General features: G+C 50.3%; 1 protein-coding gene across 1 annotated transcript in view; it reads left to right on the top strand.

Annotated features, from left to right (window-relative positions):
• Positions 1–19,841, top strand: part of LOC311344824 (cathepsin Z-like) — a gene marked incomplete at both ends in the record, with an annotated part of 37,465 nt that extends 17,624 nt beyond the window's left edge. Inside the window, 5 exons of the mRNA XM_084469160.1 lie at positions 18,254–18,417; positions 18,759–18,938; positions 19,113–19,263; positions 19,354–19,516; positions 19,722–19,841. Coding sequence (XP_084325286.1) covers positions 18,254–18,417; positions 18,759–18,938; positions 19,113–19,263; positions 19,354–19,516; positions 19,722–19,841 — 778 coding nt within the window. The remainder of the gene's footprint in view (positions 1–18,253; positions 18,418–18,758; positions 18,939–19,112; positions 19,264–19,353; positions 19,517–19,721) is intronic.
• Between the last annotated feature and the right edge of the window lie 985 nt (positions 19,842–20,826).

The following is a 20,826-nucleotide window of genomic DNA, read 5'->3' as shown; positions in this document are numbered from 1 at the left end:
TTAAATATAAAAAGATTGATTCTAAACCAGCCAATCTCAGCCCTGTTCTGATGTCCTCTCCATCCTGTCTCCGTAAGGCGCTGGTCATGGTGCTAATCTGTTCTGTGTATCTTTATTTAAAACAACACGTCTCAGCGGACAGGAGCTCTTTGTGCAATGAATGTCAGCTGGTAACCTGACCCCCCCACACCTGTTCCTTTGTGGGGCTGGTATTTACAACCAGCCCTCACTGGCAGGCCCCAAACGCTACTTAGACCTGCTTATCTCTCTCTCTCTCTCTCTCTCTCTCTCTCTCTCTCTGTCTTTCTGTTGCTCTCAACACCTCCTTGATATTTTTTAAGAAATCTCGTTCTCTCCCTGCTCTAAATCCCTTTAACTCGCCCCAGCTTATTAAATCTTCCATCTCTTCTCTTCTCTCTTCTTTATATCTGTAGGAGCAAGAAACACAGTGACTATCTTCTATTTTCTCTCTCTCCCCGTCCCTCTCTCTCTGTCTCTCTCCCCTTCACTCTCTCTCTGTCTCTCTCTCTCTATCTCCCCTCGACTCTCTCTCTCTCTCTCACTCTCTCTCTCTCACTCTCTCTCTCTCTCTCGCTCTCTCTCTCTCTCTCTCTCTCTCTATCCTAATTCCTCTTCTCTCTACGGTAAAGGATGAGCTGAAAGGAAAATAACCTTGGTGGCAGTGTCAGCCACGCAGGGCGACAGCCAGCTCGTCGGGAGCAGTCAGGGTGAGGGCGTCTCGCTCAGGGACACCTCGACACTCGGCTAGGAGGAGCCGGGGGTCGAACTAGCAACCGTCCGGTGACCAGCCGACCCACTCTACCTCCTGAACCACACGCAGAAGACAACACCGTTATATCATAACTCCAGCTCCATCATCAAACTACGTTATGAATTCATATATAAACGTAGGAAATCATCAAACTACTCACGATATGAAATCATAAGGTGGTTTGGTGATGTCCTCTCCGGCTCTCTCCCCGGGTTCCTGGCCGTGTGGGCCGTGTGTCTGGGTCCTGCGGAGGCTTTGTGTCGAGCTCTACGGTGTAAATGCCAGCGCCGCTTGTGAGGCTGAATGGAGGAGTGGATTCCTCCGCCGCTGCCTGGCGATCAGAGGAGCGCAGCGGGACGGACTCTGGGTAGGCTGTTCCCTAACGAGGAGCCGCACAGCCGCACGGCCGCACGGCCACATCACCGCACCCACACACAACCACGTAACCGCACCACCGCTCAACCACACAACAGAACAATGGCCCAAACAGACAACCGCACAAACGCACAAACTCACAACCGCACCACCACACCACCACACCACCACACAACCCTGCCCCCCCCCCCCCCCCCCCACCCCAGAGCCCTGCAGCCCATTGTGTAGTTCTCCTCAGAGACCACCTCTGTGAGGGTCTTTATCCAGAGGAATAAGGCTGAATATCTCACTGAGCTTTTCAATCAGGAATCAGGTCCACACAGTACCCCACACACAGGACTCTGAGTTTAAAAGAGCACTTCAACCATCTCTCTCTAGACAGGAGTGGACGTGATTAGCAACACGTTTTACAATTAAAACACATAACTGATAATTGAATGTCCTATGATTCTACGATCACATGATCTAAGATGAAGAGGTACCATCTCATCTTATTTCATCATGACCCGAGGAAACCTTGACATCACCTGTGGATCTGAACCCTCGGGACTGTCTCTCTCCCCTGCTCCCTCCCTCGTCTCCCCCTGTCGCCCCCTGTCCCCCCCTGTCTCCCCCTGTCTCCCCCTGTCTCCCTGGCGGTGTCCAGGGCCAGAGTCAATACAGACAGTCTCTGCTGCGTGACTGGGTCGGGCCGCGGGCTGGGCCAGCTCCAGCGGACCCAGCGCCGTATGAAATGTGTTTTGGTAAAGAAGCTCTGAGTCAACCAGACTCTGAACCAGACTGAACCAGACTGAGCCGGACTGCGGCTCGCTGGCCTCATCTGGGTGTAGGGCGCCGCTAACTACCTGGCTAGCCAACTCACTAATAACAGGGAAGTCAACTACTACACTCACCCGCTCGCATCCACTCAACACTAGCTGACTAGCCACTAACTCACTCACTTATTCACTAATTGGCTAGCAAGCTTATCTTACCGAGCATGCAAACTACCAATCTAACTGGCTAAACCACTTACAAACCCAAACAATAAACTAACTAACTATAAAAAACTAACCACAAAATAACCAACTAACTGTTAACAGTGAACTCAGCCCCTTATGGTGTGCGTTAACATACTGTATATGTAGCCTATCTTTCTATGTACCACCCCATCAACTATTTATATGATGGGATATTGGTGTTCAGTAAATGGAATGCATAATTAATGTATTTCTCAGGCAAACACCAGTAAGACGATGGGTCTGCTATTGATTTAATATCCCAGTTCAGGAGGTCACGAGGTTGGTGATATTGCTTTTATGTGTGAGATCGTCGGCACATACAGCCACACTCTCATTTCCTCCCCCCGTCTCCCCCCGTCTCCCCCCTGCTCCGGCATGGGGGGGGGGAGGGGAAGCATCACGCGGACCGCTGGTCCATTACCGCCAAGGAAGAGGGTGGTGGGCAGGATGAGGCCCGTCGCCATGCCAACAGTTTTAAATGAAATGGCGAGTTAATTAAAAGTGCAATTAATCAGGAGGCCTGAATGCTGGGAAACATGGAGTTGACCTTCCAGATGGAACGGGGGGGGGGGGGGGGGGGGGGGGGAGGAGAGACGTTCATTTATTTAGTTCTTTATTTTTTTCTTAATTAGAGACAAACATTATTCTTATTTCCCCCACGGAGGTGAGGTGCTGCTGGGGCTGAAGGATTTCTGATTTAATACAACACAAACACATCATCAGATCATATTATCATCAATCACAGTATGACAGTCCGTTAATCCGATGGTGGCGTTCCCATGACAGTATGACAGTCCGTTAATCCGATGGTGGCGTTCCCATGATGCACTGGGGCTTATGACCATGTTCTGAACATGGGTATGACCTCACCATCCACTCGATGAAGCGCTTCCTCCTGCAAACAGGAAGTGAAGAACAGAGCAAAACTAAAACCAACACAAACAACTCTGCAATGCACCTCCTCCCTCCCCCTCCTCCAGCCTACTCCTCCAGCCTACTCCTCCTTCCCTGTATTGGGCCCCTATATGAGGCCCCTACATCGGGCCCCTGTACTTACATTTACCGCAGACGCTTTTATCCAAAGCAACTTAGAACAGTTAATACACCCCGACGGCGGAGTCAACCATGCAAGGCGACAGCCAGCTGGTCAGGAGCCGTTAGGGTTAAGTGTCCCAGGGACACATCGACAGTTGGAGGAGCCGGGGATCGAACGAGCAACCTCTCGGTTACAAGTCCACCTGCTCTACCTGAGCTAAGCCGACCCCTACTTGGCCCGTGTACTGGGCTCCTGTATGAGGCTCCTGTATTGGGCCCCTGTATGAGGCCCCTACATGAGGCCCCTGTATTGGGCCCCTACATGAGGCCCCTGTATCAGGTGTCTGTGTCCAGGCTGTGGCGCGGGGCCATGTTTCTTTCACTCTGACCTTAACGAGCTCTAATTAAATGTGTGCAGGTCAGAGGTCGTCTGGGTATCGGATGGCCGGGCCCAGCTCAGAGCAGCACACACACCAGCGTGGACGGAGGAGGCCGGGGGGATTTTAATATCTTTAGTTATGATAAAGATCATAAATCACGTCAACAGACCAACCGACGCTCCAACACAAAGAGCTCCTCAGATTATGTGTGTGTCTGTGAGCGTTCATGCGTGTGTGTTTGAGTGTGTGTGTGCGTGTACATGCCTGCGTGTGCGTGTGTGTGCGTGCGTGTGTGCGTGCGTGCGTGAGTGAGTGTGTGTGTGTGCGTGTGCCCGTGTGTGTGTGTGTGTGTGTGTGTGTGTGTGTGTGTGTGTGTGTGTGTGTGTGTGTGTGTGTGCGCGTGCGTGTGTGTGTGAGTGTGTACGTCCTTTGTGTGTGTGTGTGCGTGTGTGTGTGTGTGTGTGTGTGTGTGTGTGTGTGGGATGGGGGGGGGGCAGTGGAACAAAGACTCCCTGGGATTTATAAAAGAAGTGTATCCAGGGATGAAGAGAAATTGAGTGGAAGGATGGAGAGATGGAGAGAGAGAGGTAGAGAGAGATTAGGCTGGACGCGGAGATGGAGAGGGATGGAGATATATACACAGGGGTATGCTCTGGCAGTGAGAGTGTGTATGTTACCTCCAAATAAAGCTTTCTTTAATCAAATTGAATATGTATAGAGGTGAAAGATGGAGCGGGATTGAAAAGGATGGAGAGAAAGAGGGAGGGATGGAGAAAGATTAAGAGGAACTGGGAGAGAAGGAGAGAGGAGAGAGTAGAGAGAAGGAGAGAGAAGGAGAGAGATGTAGATGTAGATGGAGAGAGAAGGAGAGAGAGGGAGGGAGCTCTCTGAGGAGTACTGGGTTCTTCTGGTTGAAGCAGAACACCTCCGGCTGCAGGTGCACTGAAATGTAATAAAGTCCTGGCTGACTAATCTCTCTCTCTCTCTCTCTCTCTCTCTCTCTCTCTCTCTCTCTCTCTCAGTGAACCAGAAGGAGGTTGAGAGAGGCCCCTCTCTCCTGATTCCTGAAGCCCCCCTCACGGTCAGTGCCCCCACCTGTCAGCAGATAGACATTCCACCGCACGGCTTCCAGCAGGAGCCTCCTAGAGGAGCCTCCTAGAGGAGCCTCCTAGTGCAGGAGCCTCCTAGAGGAGCCTCCTAGAGGAGCTCCCTACAACATGAGCTGGTTAGGTTAGATATGAGTTAGTTCAGATATGAGTTAGTTCAGATATGAGTTAGGTTAGATAAGAGTTAGGTTAGATATGAGTTAGTTTAGATATGAGTTAGGTTAGATATGAGTTAGTTTAGATATGAGTTAGTTCAGATATGAGTTAGGTTAGATATGAGTTAGGTTAGACATGAGTTAGTTTAGAGAGGAAAGGAGGAAAGGAGGAGACAAGAGAGAGACCAGGAGGAGACCAGGAGACCAGAGACCAGAGACCTGGAGAGGAGATGTGAAGGATAGAATGAGGTTCAGATATCCATGCATAAAGATGAGATGGTATCGCTCCTCCGACGTATGCGCTGCTGACACATGTTACCCTGAGCCTGGCAGGGCGGAGACATTACAGTGGAGCGGCGGTGTGAAAGGCGGCCGTGAATTATTCAACGCTCGCAACCAAAACAGATTTGATTTCTGTCTTCACATTTCACCGTTCTCTATTGTTGGAGAGGGCTGTTTGTTGGACTGAGAATAATGATAGTCTGTGATGTTATGTTACCATAACACACGACACACAAGCACACACCGACACACACACACACACACACACACACGTATGCACACACGCACACCTACCCACCCAGGCACACACACACACACACACACACACACAGACACACACACACAGAAGCACGCAAAAGCAAACACGTGCACACACACTCCTTCAAGCCTTCACACATTTCACAGACCTTGCGTCACAGCACTTACACACACACATGGGCGCACACACATACACATGGACATGGACCGGGCCTGGTCGGCGGGGGGGGGGCGGCCAGAGAGCAGCCTCCAGGCTTCCGCCTCCAGCATTTCCATCACACCCCAATCCAGAGAGTTTACCCTCCGACCCACCCACAGACCCCCCCCCCCCCCCCCCTCCCTCGTGTCCCGAGTGACAAAGACCTGGGGGGGGGGGGGGGGGCACGGGGGGCTATATTCCCCGCAGGATGATGCACCACGACATTAGCATTTAGATAACCCCTCTGATTCCACGACCGGCTGATAGGGCGGGAAGAGGGTGAAGACGGAGGATAATCACAGCTCGCCCTCCGCATTAGGAGCGCCGGCTCCCAGCTGACACCCACCACAGGAAACAAGGCCGCCGCCGGCGTCTCAGGAGAAGAGCGGGATTCCACCACGAAATGACCCACAGCCCACCGCTTTTATTTTGAAAGATGAGAAGAAGCAAACAGCCAGAGAGCAAAGAAAGACATTTATTAAAACAGACTTTATTAGAAAGCAGATGCTCAGACACCACCAGTCGTACTGGGAGCGTACTGGGAGCGTACTGGGAGCCCACTGGGAGCCCACTGGGACTGTACTGGGAGTGTATTGGGAGCGTACTGGGAAAGTACTGGGAGCGTACTGGGAACGTACCGAGAGCGTACTGGGAGCACAGTGGTGGTGGGAAGTATGATCTGTAGGACAGACTCAATGTCCTCGACCGCCATCCATCAGGACTCTGAGCCACGCCCACTCCCTCTCTGGCCCCGCCCCTGTCCATCAGGACTCTGAGACACGCCCACTCCCTCTCGGGCCCTGCCCCCTGTCCATCAGGACTCTGAGACACGCCCACTCCCTCTTGGGTCCCGCCCCCTGTCCACCAGGACTCTGAGCCAGGAGATGACAGCCTGATGCTGGAGGCAGCATGAGCTCATCACTGAGGGACGGGAAACATGGCTGACCGACAGTGGTGGAAGTTCATCCATCCAACAATCGATGGTCGTCACGGTTACCATCAACACTATCAGCACTATAATGTGATAATAACGTTAGGAAGTTAGAACACATACTTTGTAGCCTACTGAACAGAGATCAGCTGTTTAAACAGAGTTCCCTCAGAAAAGAGCAAAGAAAATGGACTAGGCAACAGTTAGCTAGCTGTGTGTGTGTGTATGTGCGTGTGTGTGTGTACTGCTTGGGATTGTGTGCATGCGTGCATGAATTGTGTGTGTGTGGTGTGCGTGTGTCAGTGTGCATGTGTGTGTTGTGTGTGTGTGTGTGTGTGCAGGTGTGTGAGGTAATTTGAGGTGGGTATGAGGTAATGTTATGAAACTCCCTCAGATTTCTGATCCTTTTGAAGTGAAAACAACAGACACACAGAGCTCACCTGTCAGGTGATTATATCACCCCCACAGGGGTGCATGTGCATTTGTGTGTGTGTGTATGTGTGCTTGCTTGTGTGTGTGTGTGTGTGTTTGTGTCTGTCTATCTGTTTGCGTGTGTGTGCATTTGTGTGTGTGTGTGTGTATGTGTGCTTGCTTGTATGTGTGTGTGATTGTGTGTGTGTCTGTCTGTTTGCGTGTGTGTGCATTTGTGTGTGTGTATGTGTGCTTGCTTGTAAGTGTGTGTGTGTGTGTCTGTGTGTGCCTGTGTGTTAACAGCACGATCAGAGTGTGAATGTGAAGCTGCCTTCGACTTCGTTCAGATGGGAGGAAGATGAGGAAGGAGGACAGAGATGCTACAGAACTACTACTACTCTTACGCACCCTCTCACACACATTCACTCATACACTCACTTATTCCTTCATCCGCTTCGGAACTCAACCAACGCAGCTGATACTGCCTTGCTCAAGAGGAGGAGCTCAGCATTTTCAATCGGCAACCAGACGATTTTTAGATATTCTCTAGTGGTTAGCTCTGACCTGCTACCTGTGACATGCTACATGCTACCCACTACATGCTACTAGCTACATTTTTTTTTATTAACCTTTATTTTACCAGGAAATTTCGCCATTGAAATTCAAAATCTCTTTTTCAAGGGAGTCCTGGCCAAGAAAGCAGCATAAACATAAAAGTTCCACATTTAACATTTAAAAAACAAAATTCCTGCGCGCATGTTTTTTTTTGACCTGCGCGCGCATGTTTTTTTTTGGACATGTGCGCAGGTCAATTTTTTTATTTTTATTTATTTTTTTTTTATATAATTTTTTTTCATATAATTTTTTAAATATATGTATTTATTTTTATTTATTTTTATATACATTTTATATATATATATATATATATATATATATATATATTTTATAAAATAAAAGAAATTGAGCGTGCATGTTTTTTTTTTTATTAATGAAATAAACGTGAAATATACATACACAGACTAAACTGTTGTGATATGAAACAACTTTATTTATCTTATAACCAAGTCTCATATAAAAAATAAATATGGCCTTGCTTTTTCTTTGCAGAAAAATAAAAAATTGCAAAAACACCAATGATGATTCGTAATGTTTGTCAATCAGATGTCTCCTGTCTCTCACTCAAACATGCGCACACACAGCTCCAAATTGTCTCTATACTATATTTCTGCTCCTTTCTCCTGTCATAAGAACATTAATGTATGTAACTGTGACTATCTGTTGCGTGGCTTTCCCACTAAGATAGCTTTCTTTATAAAACATTAGTATTCATTTTTAGTGTTTCTCATGTCACAGAAACCACAGTGAATCCTGTGTTTCTGTGCCCCGCTGTGGTGTCGACAGCACAGAGCTCCGGTACCGTTACAGGACAGCGGTGGTTTCTTTCAGCTTGTATTGTATTCCAATTTTAGCGAAAACACACATGACATTAGCTTGAAAGAAAAAAACTGTTTAAGTATGCTTATCTTTGCGTGAATTTCGGGATGACTCGTCTGCCAATGACTTCAAGTTGGTTGTGTTTAAACCGGTGATTGTTGCGCCAAACTGTTTACAAAGGGATACTTGCTTGCGACGCAGCAAGCGCTTGCTAGTTGACCTGCCGGGCGGTACGATCAGTACTTCCCCACATAAAGAGCTTAGTTCTGATTGGATCGCTTCCCAAATCGTCCCGCTTACATTTCCGTCTCGTTTTTATTCATTAACGAAAGTGTCAAAAGTTGTCGTAGTTTTTGTCATCCTAAATTGATTTTTATTTAGTTATCGTCTCGTTTTCGTCAGACTGTAGACCCCCCCCAACCCCCAATGTTTTCTCAATGGATCTCCACGAATCACACAAGTGGCCAATTTTGTTTAAAAAACGGCGAATTTCGCCAAAAGGTGACTAGTTTGCATGCCTGTGTGTATAGCCTATGTGTGTGTAAGCGTAGGCTATGTTGTAGTTCCGACCTGCCATGGCACGTCAAAATAGCAACAACAACTGCGCTATCCGCTATAGACCAGGTATTTTTCAGTCAGTGGCACAATTGCATTGGCGCATTTTTTAGATCACTAAAATAGCACCAAGTATCATTTGCGCCGGAACACGCCCCTGCTTTTCGCCGACACACCTCTCCAGGCGCAAGTGTAGTGGTGCCTGGTTGCTGCGGGGGGAAATCAGCTTTGCGCCGGGTGCAAACTAGCAACGACACACGGTGTACAATTGCACCAGGCAAATTGGCGCACATGGCTAATTTGCATACGCGTTGCATAAAATATTGCATAAAATATATATATATATATTTTTGACCCCCTTCAAATTTCAGGGGGGCTTTCAGGGGGTCTCATGGGTTAATCGGGCCCCCCCGGACCCCCCCGTATTTCGCACACTGGTTATACACAATAAAACTGCTAGACCGAGTGATATGAGTACTGTTAGTTCTAGGAGCCAGTAGAGAACACAAATAAGGAGGTAGTTTGTGCAAAATTGCCTTATAAAGAAACATATACCAGTGTTCCATTCTACGGGCATATAAGGAAGACAGACCAACTTTCTCATACAACTTGCAATGGTGCGTTCGGAAATCAGAGTCAGAGACAAATCTTAATGTTGCATGGTACACAGAATCTAGCATTTTCAGAGACGATGAATTTGCATGCATATATAAAATATCTCCATAGTCAATAACAGATAAAATCACTGCTTGGACAATTTTCTTCCTTGCACCAAAAGAAAAACAACACTTATTTATATACAAAAAACCCTGCTACATGCTACCCACTACATGTTACCTTCTACATGCTACATGTTAGCTGCTACATGCTAAATGCTACCTGCTACATGCTACCTGCTTCCCTTGGCTGTGTTTTCAGAGACATGTTGTGGTGAGGGTGCTACATGCTACCTGCTACATGCTACCTGCTACATGCTGCCCTGTGTGTTTCCAGGGGGATGTTGTGGTGAGGGGTTACTGTGATTCTAGCAGAGCTTTAATAGCGTGGATAATTGAACATGCGCACCGATGTGCAGCTGTGTGTGTGTGTTGCTGTGTGCCGCAGTGTGCGCTCATGCACATATATGGCGTGTGTGTGTGGTTTGCGGTGTGTGTGTTGTCCATGCATGGACATATGTGTGTGTGTGTACAAAATAACCACAATAAACCACAATAAACACACACACACACACACACATGCCCGTATCTTCTATGTCGACGCTCCCATAGGGAGTCCAGAGCTCAGTCGCCACGGTTACTGCACCAAAGCAAACAAAGACCCAAGAATGGAGCCGCGGGAGTAGAGCAACACAAAGGAACGGTTAGCAGAGACACAGCGCTACAGGGTTAGCAGAGACACAGCGCTACAGGGCTAGCAGAGACACAGAGCTACAGGGCTAGCAGAGACACAGCGCTACAGGGCTAGCAGAGACACAGCGCTACAGGGCTAGCAGAGACACAGCGCTACAGGGCTAGCAGAGACACAGCGCTACAGGGTTAGCAAAGACACAGCGCTACAGGACGACGGCTCTGTCGCCTTGCTAACTGTAGCTCTGTCTCTCTGCTAGCCCTGTAGCGCTAACTAGTCTCTTTGCTAACTGGAGTGCTAGAGTTAGAAACTACAGTGCTACAGAGCTAGCAGCGGAAAGCACTACAAAGCTACCAAAATATGCAGTGCAAAACAGTGCAATAGAGCTATATAACAGACAGCCCTGCACAGCAAGTGGAGCGTCAGCGCTACAGAGCTAGCAAAAAGAGACAGCGCTACTTAGCTAGCCAACAGATAGAATTGCAAAGCTAGAAAAAAAGACCACGCTAGAAAGCTAGCAGGCGCTACGTGCGGCGTAGGGGATCAGGGTGTTGGTTGAGACCAGCAGAGCAGAATGTAAACACCGGGCTGCTGTCATGCAGTCCGCCCCGTTAATCCCTCCTCTGCAGACCAGCAGGATTAGCATACTCATTAGCATATGCTAATAGCAGCATTAAGAACGTGATTAGGCTAATACGGAAGGGCTTCTGTGATTCTCCTGACTGACTGAGTGACTCTGAGACGTGTCCCTTGTCCTCCTCCTGTTGTCCAGAGGTGTGTCCCCTCGCTGCCTCGATAGGGCGGCTCAGAAACAACAATAAAAACAACAACAACGGCTGAATGTGTTCCCCCTGATCGGCTGTTGTTTCGTTCACACAAACCTGATCAGAGCCGAACTAAACTCTGAGAGCTCACGTCGTAACGGGCCGATAATATTCCGATCGCAGATTACGTTTCATTTGTCCGACGCCGTTTCAGTCGATCAAAGTATTCTCCCAGAGCAGCGGCAGGATGTAGCGGCGAACACACAGGAAGCTGATTAAACTGGGGGGGGGGGGGGGTGGATTAGAGTGCTTGAAGGGCCCCGTGGGGGGCAGGGGGGTGGTGGGGGGGTCCACAAGTACAACTCCTTAGGAGACTTCAAGGGCCCTTTCGGTGTCACCTGCGCTGCGAGATCAAACGGCCCTCGGACCTGAGGGTCTTTCAGGGTCCGAGGCGGCCCCCATTCACTGGCTGACAGACAGGAAGCCAGACTTAATGGACCCCCCCCCTTCCGCCTCTCCCCCCTCCCCCCTCGCCCCCCACCCCCCACCCTCCTCCCCCCCCCCCCCCCCCCCCCCCCCCACAGCCCACTCCAGCCCGCAGCGTTTCATCCGTGGTACAGAATTCCGAGTGGCCGCGGCCTTTGAGGGGGAGGGCGGCGGTAAAGCCAGGGATTACCAGAGACCCGTGAGCACACCTGCAGCACAGCAGCCCCCATCGTCAGGGTCCGGCGCCCTCCCCCCCCCCAACCCCCCTCCACCCCCCCTCCCCACCCTAATCCGGACCGGAAGCCCTCCTCCGGAACATTCCTCTGTGAATGGGCCGTCTCTGATCCCCGTGACACCCGGGCAGGCGGCGGGACGGGGGATCACAGGAGGGGCACGTCCCGGTGTGTTCTACGCCCTGGTCCCGCCGCGGGGCTCCCGGCGGCGGCGGTGCCGGGGTTCAGTGGGTCAGAACCGTCAGGGCTGATCTGGGGGTTGGTTCAGGGGGGAGTCAAGGGGGAGGAACACAGCAGAGCGGAGTAATGAACCTCCACCTGTCAGAGCAGTCCTCTGCTGGCTGCAGACTCCCCCACCTCCCCTCTCCCTCTCTCTCTCTCTCCCTCCTCCCCCTCTCCCTCTCTCTCTCTCTCTCTCTCTCTCTCTTTCTCTCCCTCTCTCTTTTCCACTCTGTTCAATAGCTCTGCTCTCCCTGTTACACTCCCTCCTCTCCCCATCTCTATCCCTCTCCCCCTCTCCCCTCCTCTCCCCCTACCAATTATTGTTTCTCTATTTCTCTCTCTGCCCACCCCATCCCTATCCCTCTCCCCCACCACCTCTGTCTTTCTTACCTCTCCATTCCTCTCTCTCTAGATATGCCTGTTAGAAATTTGAAGATCTCTCTCTCCCTCTCTCCCTCTCTCTCTGTCTCTCTCTCTCTCTCTCTCTCTCTCTCTCTGGGGATGGAGCATCAACAGGTAAACTTGGCTGTGAACCCAGACCCTACCACTCACTTCAGACCTCAGCCCTGCACTATAAATATAGTGTGTATCTATATTAGATCTATTAATACTGTACTCCTTTGTCACACTAATAGAAACGTTCTCCTCCACACCTGGGAAAAGTGGGTCAGTCTCTAACTGGGTCGTTCCAGAACTAGGTCTTCTAGAGAGCAGAGTAAATACAAGCCAGCCTCCGACAGCGCCTCAGGATGTGGTCTGCTGGTCAGGGGAGTACTGCACCAGCACACAGGTTCAGAGTTTGATCCCCAATGTCTACCTGTAGACCATAGAGCAAGATGACCCCTAACCCCTACCTGCTCCTTAATGACCTGTCTCTGTACTGTCTAACCCCTACCTGCTCCTTAATGACCTGTCTCTGTACTGTCTAACCACTACCTGCTCCTTAATGACCTGTCTCTGTACTGTCTAACCCCTACCTGCTCCTTAATGACCTGTCTCTGTACTGTCTAACCCCTACCTGCTCCTTAATGACCTGTCTCTGTACTGTCTAACCCCTACCCGCTCCTTAATGGCGCCTCCTTAGAGGCTCAGAGCCTGTCCAGGTAGAGGCTCAAGAGTCTCCTCCTCCTGTCTGATAATCCTTCTTTCCCTCGCCCCTCGTGGATTGGCTGCTGAAGAATTGTATGCTAATTCTCCCCAGCAGCAGAACTGTAATGGCTGTCAGCTGAAGCCATTGAACCGTCTCATGAATATGGAGAGGAGCGTCGTGTGATGGGGTCTGGATGAGAAGGGGGTATCTGTCTGGTCTCAGACCAGAGACAAACTGGGGAGCTTCCCCCTGAATCTCCTGATAACAGACTGGTTAAAAATATCCCAGATCCTCGTCACAATGACCTTCTTCTCAACAAATATTCAAGGAACACCGCTGTGATCCATCAAGCTACCTAGCCTACCTGGCACCTAATGTATGCACTTATTGTAGGTTGTACGTCCTGGCACTTAAAAATAGTACTTAGCATGCTGTAGTGTCTTATACTAGCCATCTTTGTTGTATACAGGGAATTGGTTAACCGTAAGCGTTTGTTAGTGCTTGGCACTTGGTTCTATGAACATCCTTACTGTACCGACAGTGATATATTGTTGTTTCTCTTCTTGTGACAAATGTACTTATTGTAAGCCACTTTGGATAAAAGCGTCTGCTAAACGCCCTGAATGTAAATGTACCTAGAGCCACAGAGACGCCCCTCAGCCGGGTCTGAAGCCCTAGGCCCTGTCCCAATTCTCCCCCTTCCCCTAGATTTGAGCCCTAACTCTAGATTTTGTGCGTTCCCACAAAGGGGTAGGGTGTCCCAATACTTAGTGGAGTAAGGGGAGTGCCTATTTTCCCTTAAAAATCAACCCTTGAACTCTAGCCAGCTTGGGAGCTGACTTGCAGCTAAAGGCACTCAAAGCAAGTGTTCTTGTTAAGGGGAGAGAAATGGGCCTTAGTCTCCCCGTACCGGTGCTGACGGCACGGGGCTGGAGTCCACCGTAAAGAAACTGCCTTGTCCCCACCAACTTCACCACCTTCACCACCTCCACCACCTCCACCCCCTCCATCCCCTCCACCACCGCTACCATCTCCACCACCTCCATGTTTTATATCAGCCGACGTTTCCCCCAAACACTAATAAACGGGATGTGTTTTTGCGGGGCCGCAGCTGGCCGGGCCCGCGCTCTGAACTGCTGGTTAGGAGTTCCCGGCGCTGGGAAAAGCCTTTCCAATACCGCCAGGAAATTGCTTGTGTCAGGCGGGCTCGCCGGGAGGCAGCGGTGAGGAGCGCAGTAATCTAATGTGGCTGCGCTGCAAACCACCGCTAACAAAATGGGAGCCTGGAGTGAACGCCGACCACAGGACGCCCCTCAGCTGGGCCCGCCGTCCTCGTGTGTGATGGGTGACATGTGTCCTTTGTGAGTGAAAACACCCATGCGGTGGTGGAGAAGAGCCCTGCTAGTATTTTGTTAAGTTAAACACTTCCCAGAACAGCAGGAATCCACCATGTTGTTGTGCGTACGTCTGTTGTTAGATGACAGGGTTAACGTCGATGTGCGATCCACAGGTCCTGGTCTCTGCAGGAGGACACGAGCACAGGACGCAGCTCCTCATTGAGGAGCAGGGATCGGCCCTGCGGCTTGCCTCCACCTTGCAGACCTGACGGGGGGTGGTGGTGGAGGAGCGAGGTGGAGGTCCGTGGTGAACGCACGGTGGTGGAGGACTCAGGCATTCCTCTGGTAACCGGGTTAATGACCGGGTCGTCTGGGGCCTCGTTCACCTCGATTAGTCCGCGGTCGTGGTGATGCCAGCAGCAGACAGACCGCTGGACCCGGCTTCTGTCCCTGACATCCCCTCCCCATGGGGGTCCGGGATTACCCAGCCGGTGGAATTCATCAGGAGGCTTTGAAGGCCTGTGGAGTCGCTGGGCGGACATCACCTCTTGGGGGGGAGGGGGGCAGGAGGGGGAGGAGTGGGGACAACCAGATGCTAACTACACAGAGCTACGCTAACTCCCTAGTTGATAGCTACTCAGAGATACCCTAACTCCCTATTTGTGAGCTACTCAGAGTTATGCTAACTCCCTAGTTGATAGCTACTCAGAGCTATGCTAAATCCCTAGCTGCTATTTTGCCAGATCTCAGCTAGCTACCCGGCTGCTAACTATCTAAAGCTAGGCTTACTACCCAGAGCTACACTTATAACCCAGCTGCTAACTACCCAAAGCTACCAGCAGATCTCTAGAAAGTGGAGCATGTTACGCCTAGCATGATTTCTAGCATGTTGACGTGATCGAAGCTAGCGTGATACCTAGCATGATAGCGTGATTCAGTATGCAATGCCAGAGAGTTGAGCTGGCCTGGTGAAGTTCATGTGAGGCTGGGTCCCTCCCAGGGTTCTGCAGCAGCGCAGCACCAAACCAGCACCAGGCGGCCACCAGAGCGCTAGGCTAGCAGCCAACACACAGAGGGAGGCCAGCGCTCCGTTCTGCGGCTCCACCGTGCTCTGGAGCGGAGCGCTCGCTCTCCACCTGAACACAGCCAGAGCAGAACATTTGGCCGGACTCTAAACACACCTTAAAAGGAGCTTCACTCATCTCTGCATAGACGGCCGGGATGAAAGCATCGCTGTCAGAGCTCCTCCACCACCACTGATCCGCCACAGCGGCCAGAGTTTTATGGGCTGCATGTCAAGACTGGTGAGCTGCTGGTCTCCATGGAAACCCCCTCCCCCCCCACTGTCTTCCACTCTGACCTTCCTTTGGAGTCCGTCCATTAAGACCTGGGGAGGCCGGTGGGTTCTGGGGAGTCTGCTCTGAACACGCACAGAGGCAGAGTTCCTCCAGGGAATCTAACATGAAAACATGTTCTGCTGCTCTGCTATGGAACCGCTGGAACAATTCAAAAGTCTTTGTTGTTAATGTTGTTTTAATGCAATATGGTCATTTATGTGTTATCAGATCATATCAGATACTGCTGCCTAATTAAAAGGTTGATGTAGTTGTTCAAAAGCACAAGTTGTAGGACACACACACACACACACACACACACACACACACACACACACACACACACACATGTGCACACACACACACACACACACACACACAGACACACACATGTGCACACACACACACACACACACACACACACACACACGTGCACACACACGTGCACACACACACACGCGCACACACACACACTCGCGCGCGCACACACACACACACACACACACACACACACACACACACACCACAACTACAAACCTACAAGCGGCCCCTAATCAAAGTACACAGATCCACAGAGCATATGTACAGTAAACACAGCTAACAACCGACTGGAACACACAGCCCAACCAACGGAGCCCAGAGCTCGTTAGGAAACAGAGGATGAAAGACAGGATGTACGCTAGTGACCCCGCGTCATGTAGCCTGACCTCTGAGAGCTGCTGTCTCTCTGACATTAATGAGCATGTGGACACACTTACACCTAGCATGATGGCTAGCATGTGGACCCACTTACACCTAGCATGTTGATATGCCCACACCTAGCATGTTAGCTAGCATATTGACATGCTTATGCCTAGCATGAGGCTTACATGCTAACCACTCGTTTTTTGAGCTAGTTTGCTAAAGAGGCTAATGTAGCTAACAATAACAATGACTAGCCAATGACATGACACGATAACAAAGATGAACGGGAACGCTGTAAGTGCTACAAGACAGGAAATGAAGTCACAAGTGCAACTCGGAAGGCTGTTGTCCGAGGCATCTGGAACACACCAACAGTTACACCTATCATGACGCCTAGCATAGAGAGAGAGAGGGGTGAGAGAGAGAGAGAGAGCGGGAGAGAGAGTGAGACAGAGAGAAAAAGAGGGAGCGACAAAGAGGGAAAGTAATCTAACTTTATAGTTAATTGGTAAAGTGCTCCTCTTGTTTGGGTTCTACACTCCAACTCTCGGTGGACTCAAGGTCTTTAGTTTTTCCGCTCGGTACAGAGGCACGCTGAACGACTCCAAAATTGTAATATTAATAATTTCCTTTCCATATAATCGCCTTTCATCTGTGTGGTCTCGTTGGGGATCAGGTTTTAATCAGCGTATTAAACATACCATTCCGCTTACACAGATGGAGGGAAACCGTCTGGGACTCCCCCCCCGTCTCTAGTCTCAGAGGTAAGATGTCAGATCGTAGTTCTACTGCTGAACTCTCTCTCTCTCTCTCTCTCTCTCTCTCTCTCTCTCTCTCTCTCTCTCTCTCTCTCTCTCTCTCTCTCTCTCTCTCTCTCAGTGTCTGTGGTGGGGTGTATTATATATAATGTGGTATTGACTTAAATGAGGCAGGAATAACGAATGTGTCCCAAACTTGTACTCTTCATATTGTGGGCTCTAAGTGATTTTAAGCTGAACCGCCGCTCCCCGAGAGAGAGCCGTTGATGGAATACCCTTCAAGTATTAACGTCTGAATACTGAACAAACGGGTTGGTTGCTCTGCAGATTTCTCACCGCGGCGGCGGCGGGTGACTTTTAATCCGATTGCGCTGCATTAGCAGCAGAAGTGAAACACTGGGGGGGGGGGGGGGCTAGCCACGGACCCCCGCTGAGACCTCAGGCCTTAACCAATAACACACTCAGGCCGTTACCTTGCCCTGCCTCCCTGCCTTCAGACATCTGCTGTGTTTCCTTCCTCACCAATCAAGGTCTGTGCCCAGGTGAAGGACTCCTGATTACACTCATACAGCCGGCTGTGTATGTACGCGTTAACGAGCGTGCGTTTGTGTGGCCGGGGTATAAAAGCTCTGCCAGGGCCACTTCAGGTACATGTGTCAACCTGGTTAATCGAACATGGATGGGTTTCAACTGGTTCTGCTTGTCCTGGTGGTGTTAGCAGCACATGTTAGCAGCACAAGGGATGTTTGCTATCGGCCCGGGCCCAGGACGTCAAGCTATGGAGTCAAGTAAGTATCTCGAGTTCAAATGCCTTCTTCCCAATTACCATTCATAGAGCTGGTGGCTTTAGTTTACCACAGAAACTAGGCCTTGATTTCTGCTGCTTGGTCTACCATTGCTGGTGTGGTTGGCTTCCTCATGGATTACTTGACTTTGGTTCAGATGCATGTCACACTTGACCAAACCAACCTTGTTGTGGTCCTCAACCATCTCCATGTTCTATCCTGTGGCTCCTTAATTGATCGTCCTGATTAACTCCACTGTTGTGTATCTCTGCTGTTTAAACCAGAGTTTCATGGAGTCTGTCCTCTTGTATCCTCACAGAACGTCTCCTCGTCCTCATGAGCTCATCAATCTGGCAGAACTTCCCCAGACCTGGGACTGGAGGAACGTCGGTGGAGTGAACTACGTCAGTGCCACACGGAACCAGCACATCCCCCAGTACTGTGGTTCCTGCTGGGCCCACGGGAGCACCAGCGCTCTGGCCGGTACAGTCTCAGTGTTCTGCTCTAGATGTTCTGAAACCACCTTAATGCTCTACACCCCTGAACAATGATCCGGGCTGCATCCTCCTCGCTCCGATGGTCTGAAGTAGTTTCACATGTTCTGTAACCCTAAAACAATGCACTTGAGAACTATGTAGTTGAGAACTATGTTCTCAACTAGATGTTCCACACCCTACATAACATTCTAGACTGTGTCCTCCTCAAAGGTCATGTCTTGACACGCTGGGGTCCTCCTCATGGAGCTTCAACCTGCTGCAGTGTCAGGGTTCTTCCAGCCAGTGAACGTTGGCTGCGTCTGGACTGTTTGTATTCCTGTTCCTCAGACCGCATCAACATCAAGAGGAGGGCTGCGTGGCCATCCGCCTACCTGTCCGTCCAGCATGTGCTGGACTGCGCTGACTCCGGGACCTGCAATGGAGGAGACCATCTCCCCGTGTGGCAGTACGCCCACGAGCATGGCATCCCAGATGAAACCTGCAACAACTACCAGGCCATCGACCAGAGTAGGTCTTTTGTTCACCTGGTATGGGGGTAACTGGTGCTGAGCCACTAAGGAGCAGATATCTGGTCGCAATAACATGACCAGATACAAGATGATGGCTTCCTGGCTGACCATGCCACCTTGATGGATAATTTCAGTATTATAAAGGCTCTTTGTATCTAATATCTTCCAACAGAGTGCAAGCCCTTCAACGCATGTGGCACCTGCACCACCTTCGGGAAGTGCCACGTGGTGCAGAACTACACCCTGTGGCGTGTGGGCGACTACGGGACTGTTGCTGGGCGGGAGAAGATGAAGGCTGAGATCTTCATTGGAGGCCCCATCAGGTGACTGTTTTACAATAAGGCTGCTCTGCTTAATGCAGGATGTAATTATAATTACATCCTACATCTATAATTCGTGTCTCCTTCCTGTAGCTGTGGGATCATGGCCACTCAGACCCTGGATGACTACACTGGAGGGCTGTACTCTGAGCACGTGGAGCTCCCAGAGATCAACCACATCGTGTCGGTCGCAGGCTGGGGAGTGGAGAACGGCACAGAGTACTGGATCGTACGCAACTCCTGGGGAGAGCCTTGGGTGAGGGTGCGGTCCATTCTGGGGCTCCCTTTAATGTTTAACCTCTCCAGAAGTTCCTTAATGCTTAGTATCTTCTGATGGATATCTGCATCTCGTTGGTGGTGGTACATGGTCGCTGGTGCATCACGGTGGTGGTACATGTTATCTGGTGCTACAGCCGTGGTGTTGCTCTGCCAGCGGTGTCCTGACCCGGGTTTGTATGTAGGGGGAGCAGGGCTGGCTGAAGATCGTCACCAGCGCCTACAAGGGAGAAAGCGGGAGCACCTACAACCTCGCGCTGGAGGAGGACTGCGTCTATGGAGACCCCATCCTCTCCCGCCACTAGCGGCTCTGTGTACTTCCTGTTTTATTAAATAAAGGTTTTGTTCTGAAACACTGTTTGTTCTGCAAACTAGGGGGTTATGGGTTCTACTGGGTGGTGGTCCTGACTGGGCTGAAGATTAATGGGACAGTCTAGACTGGGAAGGGGTGTGGTCTCTCCTGCTGCAGGAGGGTCACATGCAGTGCGTTGGTTCTGCAGGTTAAATATTTAAAGAAATGGTCGGGCCATGCTTTCTGAATACACCATGACTTAAATGGCCTGCATTTGCTATAGTGCAATTCTAAGGTGGCCACTCTCAAAGTGCTTTACAATATTGACTGACATTCACACACGTGTCAGCCAGCTCATCAGGAGCAGTTGGTTATTTCTCTTGCTCAAGGATGCCTTGGCTAGGAGGAGCAATGGATCGACCAAGCAACCTCCCTGTTTCCAGCCAATCCACTCTACCTCCTGAGTCGCATGCCACCAATTAAATGGAGCATAAACCCTGACCTTCCACTCTAAGGGAGCCACTCCTTGGTTAGCTATGGAACCCGCGTCCTTATGGGGACGAGTTGAGCCTAGCTTTCAGGCACAGCGAGGCAGGGCAGTATGTTTACTAGGCTTCTTAACAAAGACTTGTTTTACTGTAGCTCAGCTGTGGAGCTATTGAACTTAATTTGGCTGTTCAATATCATGTAATCAAAGCACAACCACACAACTTGGAAAGAAAATCTAATTTGTTCTATAATTAAATTTCCCTGGTGTTCCCCGCTCTGTGTGGTCCTGGACGGTGGGGGAACCAACGTGACTGGAGAGCCAAACAAAGGGAATCAGACGTGCGGGTGCATGTGAACGGGTTTTAATGCCGGCGTTCTTCATTACAGCAATCAATACGCAAAATGGATTCCTCATATTCCTGCTAACACACAAGGGGTGTGCGTGGTGGTCGATACTAGAGGAAAAGCTTTACGTGCTCAAATCACCAGACCTGGGGTGATTCCCCCTG

Source organism: Micromesistius poutassou, assembly GCF_964030765.1.
Source record: "Micromesistius poutassou genome assembly, chromosome: 6".
Classification (NCBI taxonomy): Eukaryota; Metazoa; Chordata; class Actinopteri; order Gadiformes; family Gadidae; genus Micromesistius; species Micromesistius poutassou.
This window is presented reverse-complemented; position numbering and strand designations above follow the sequence as displayed.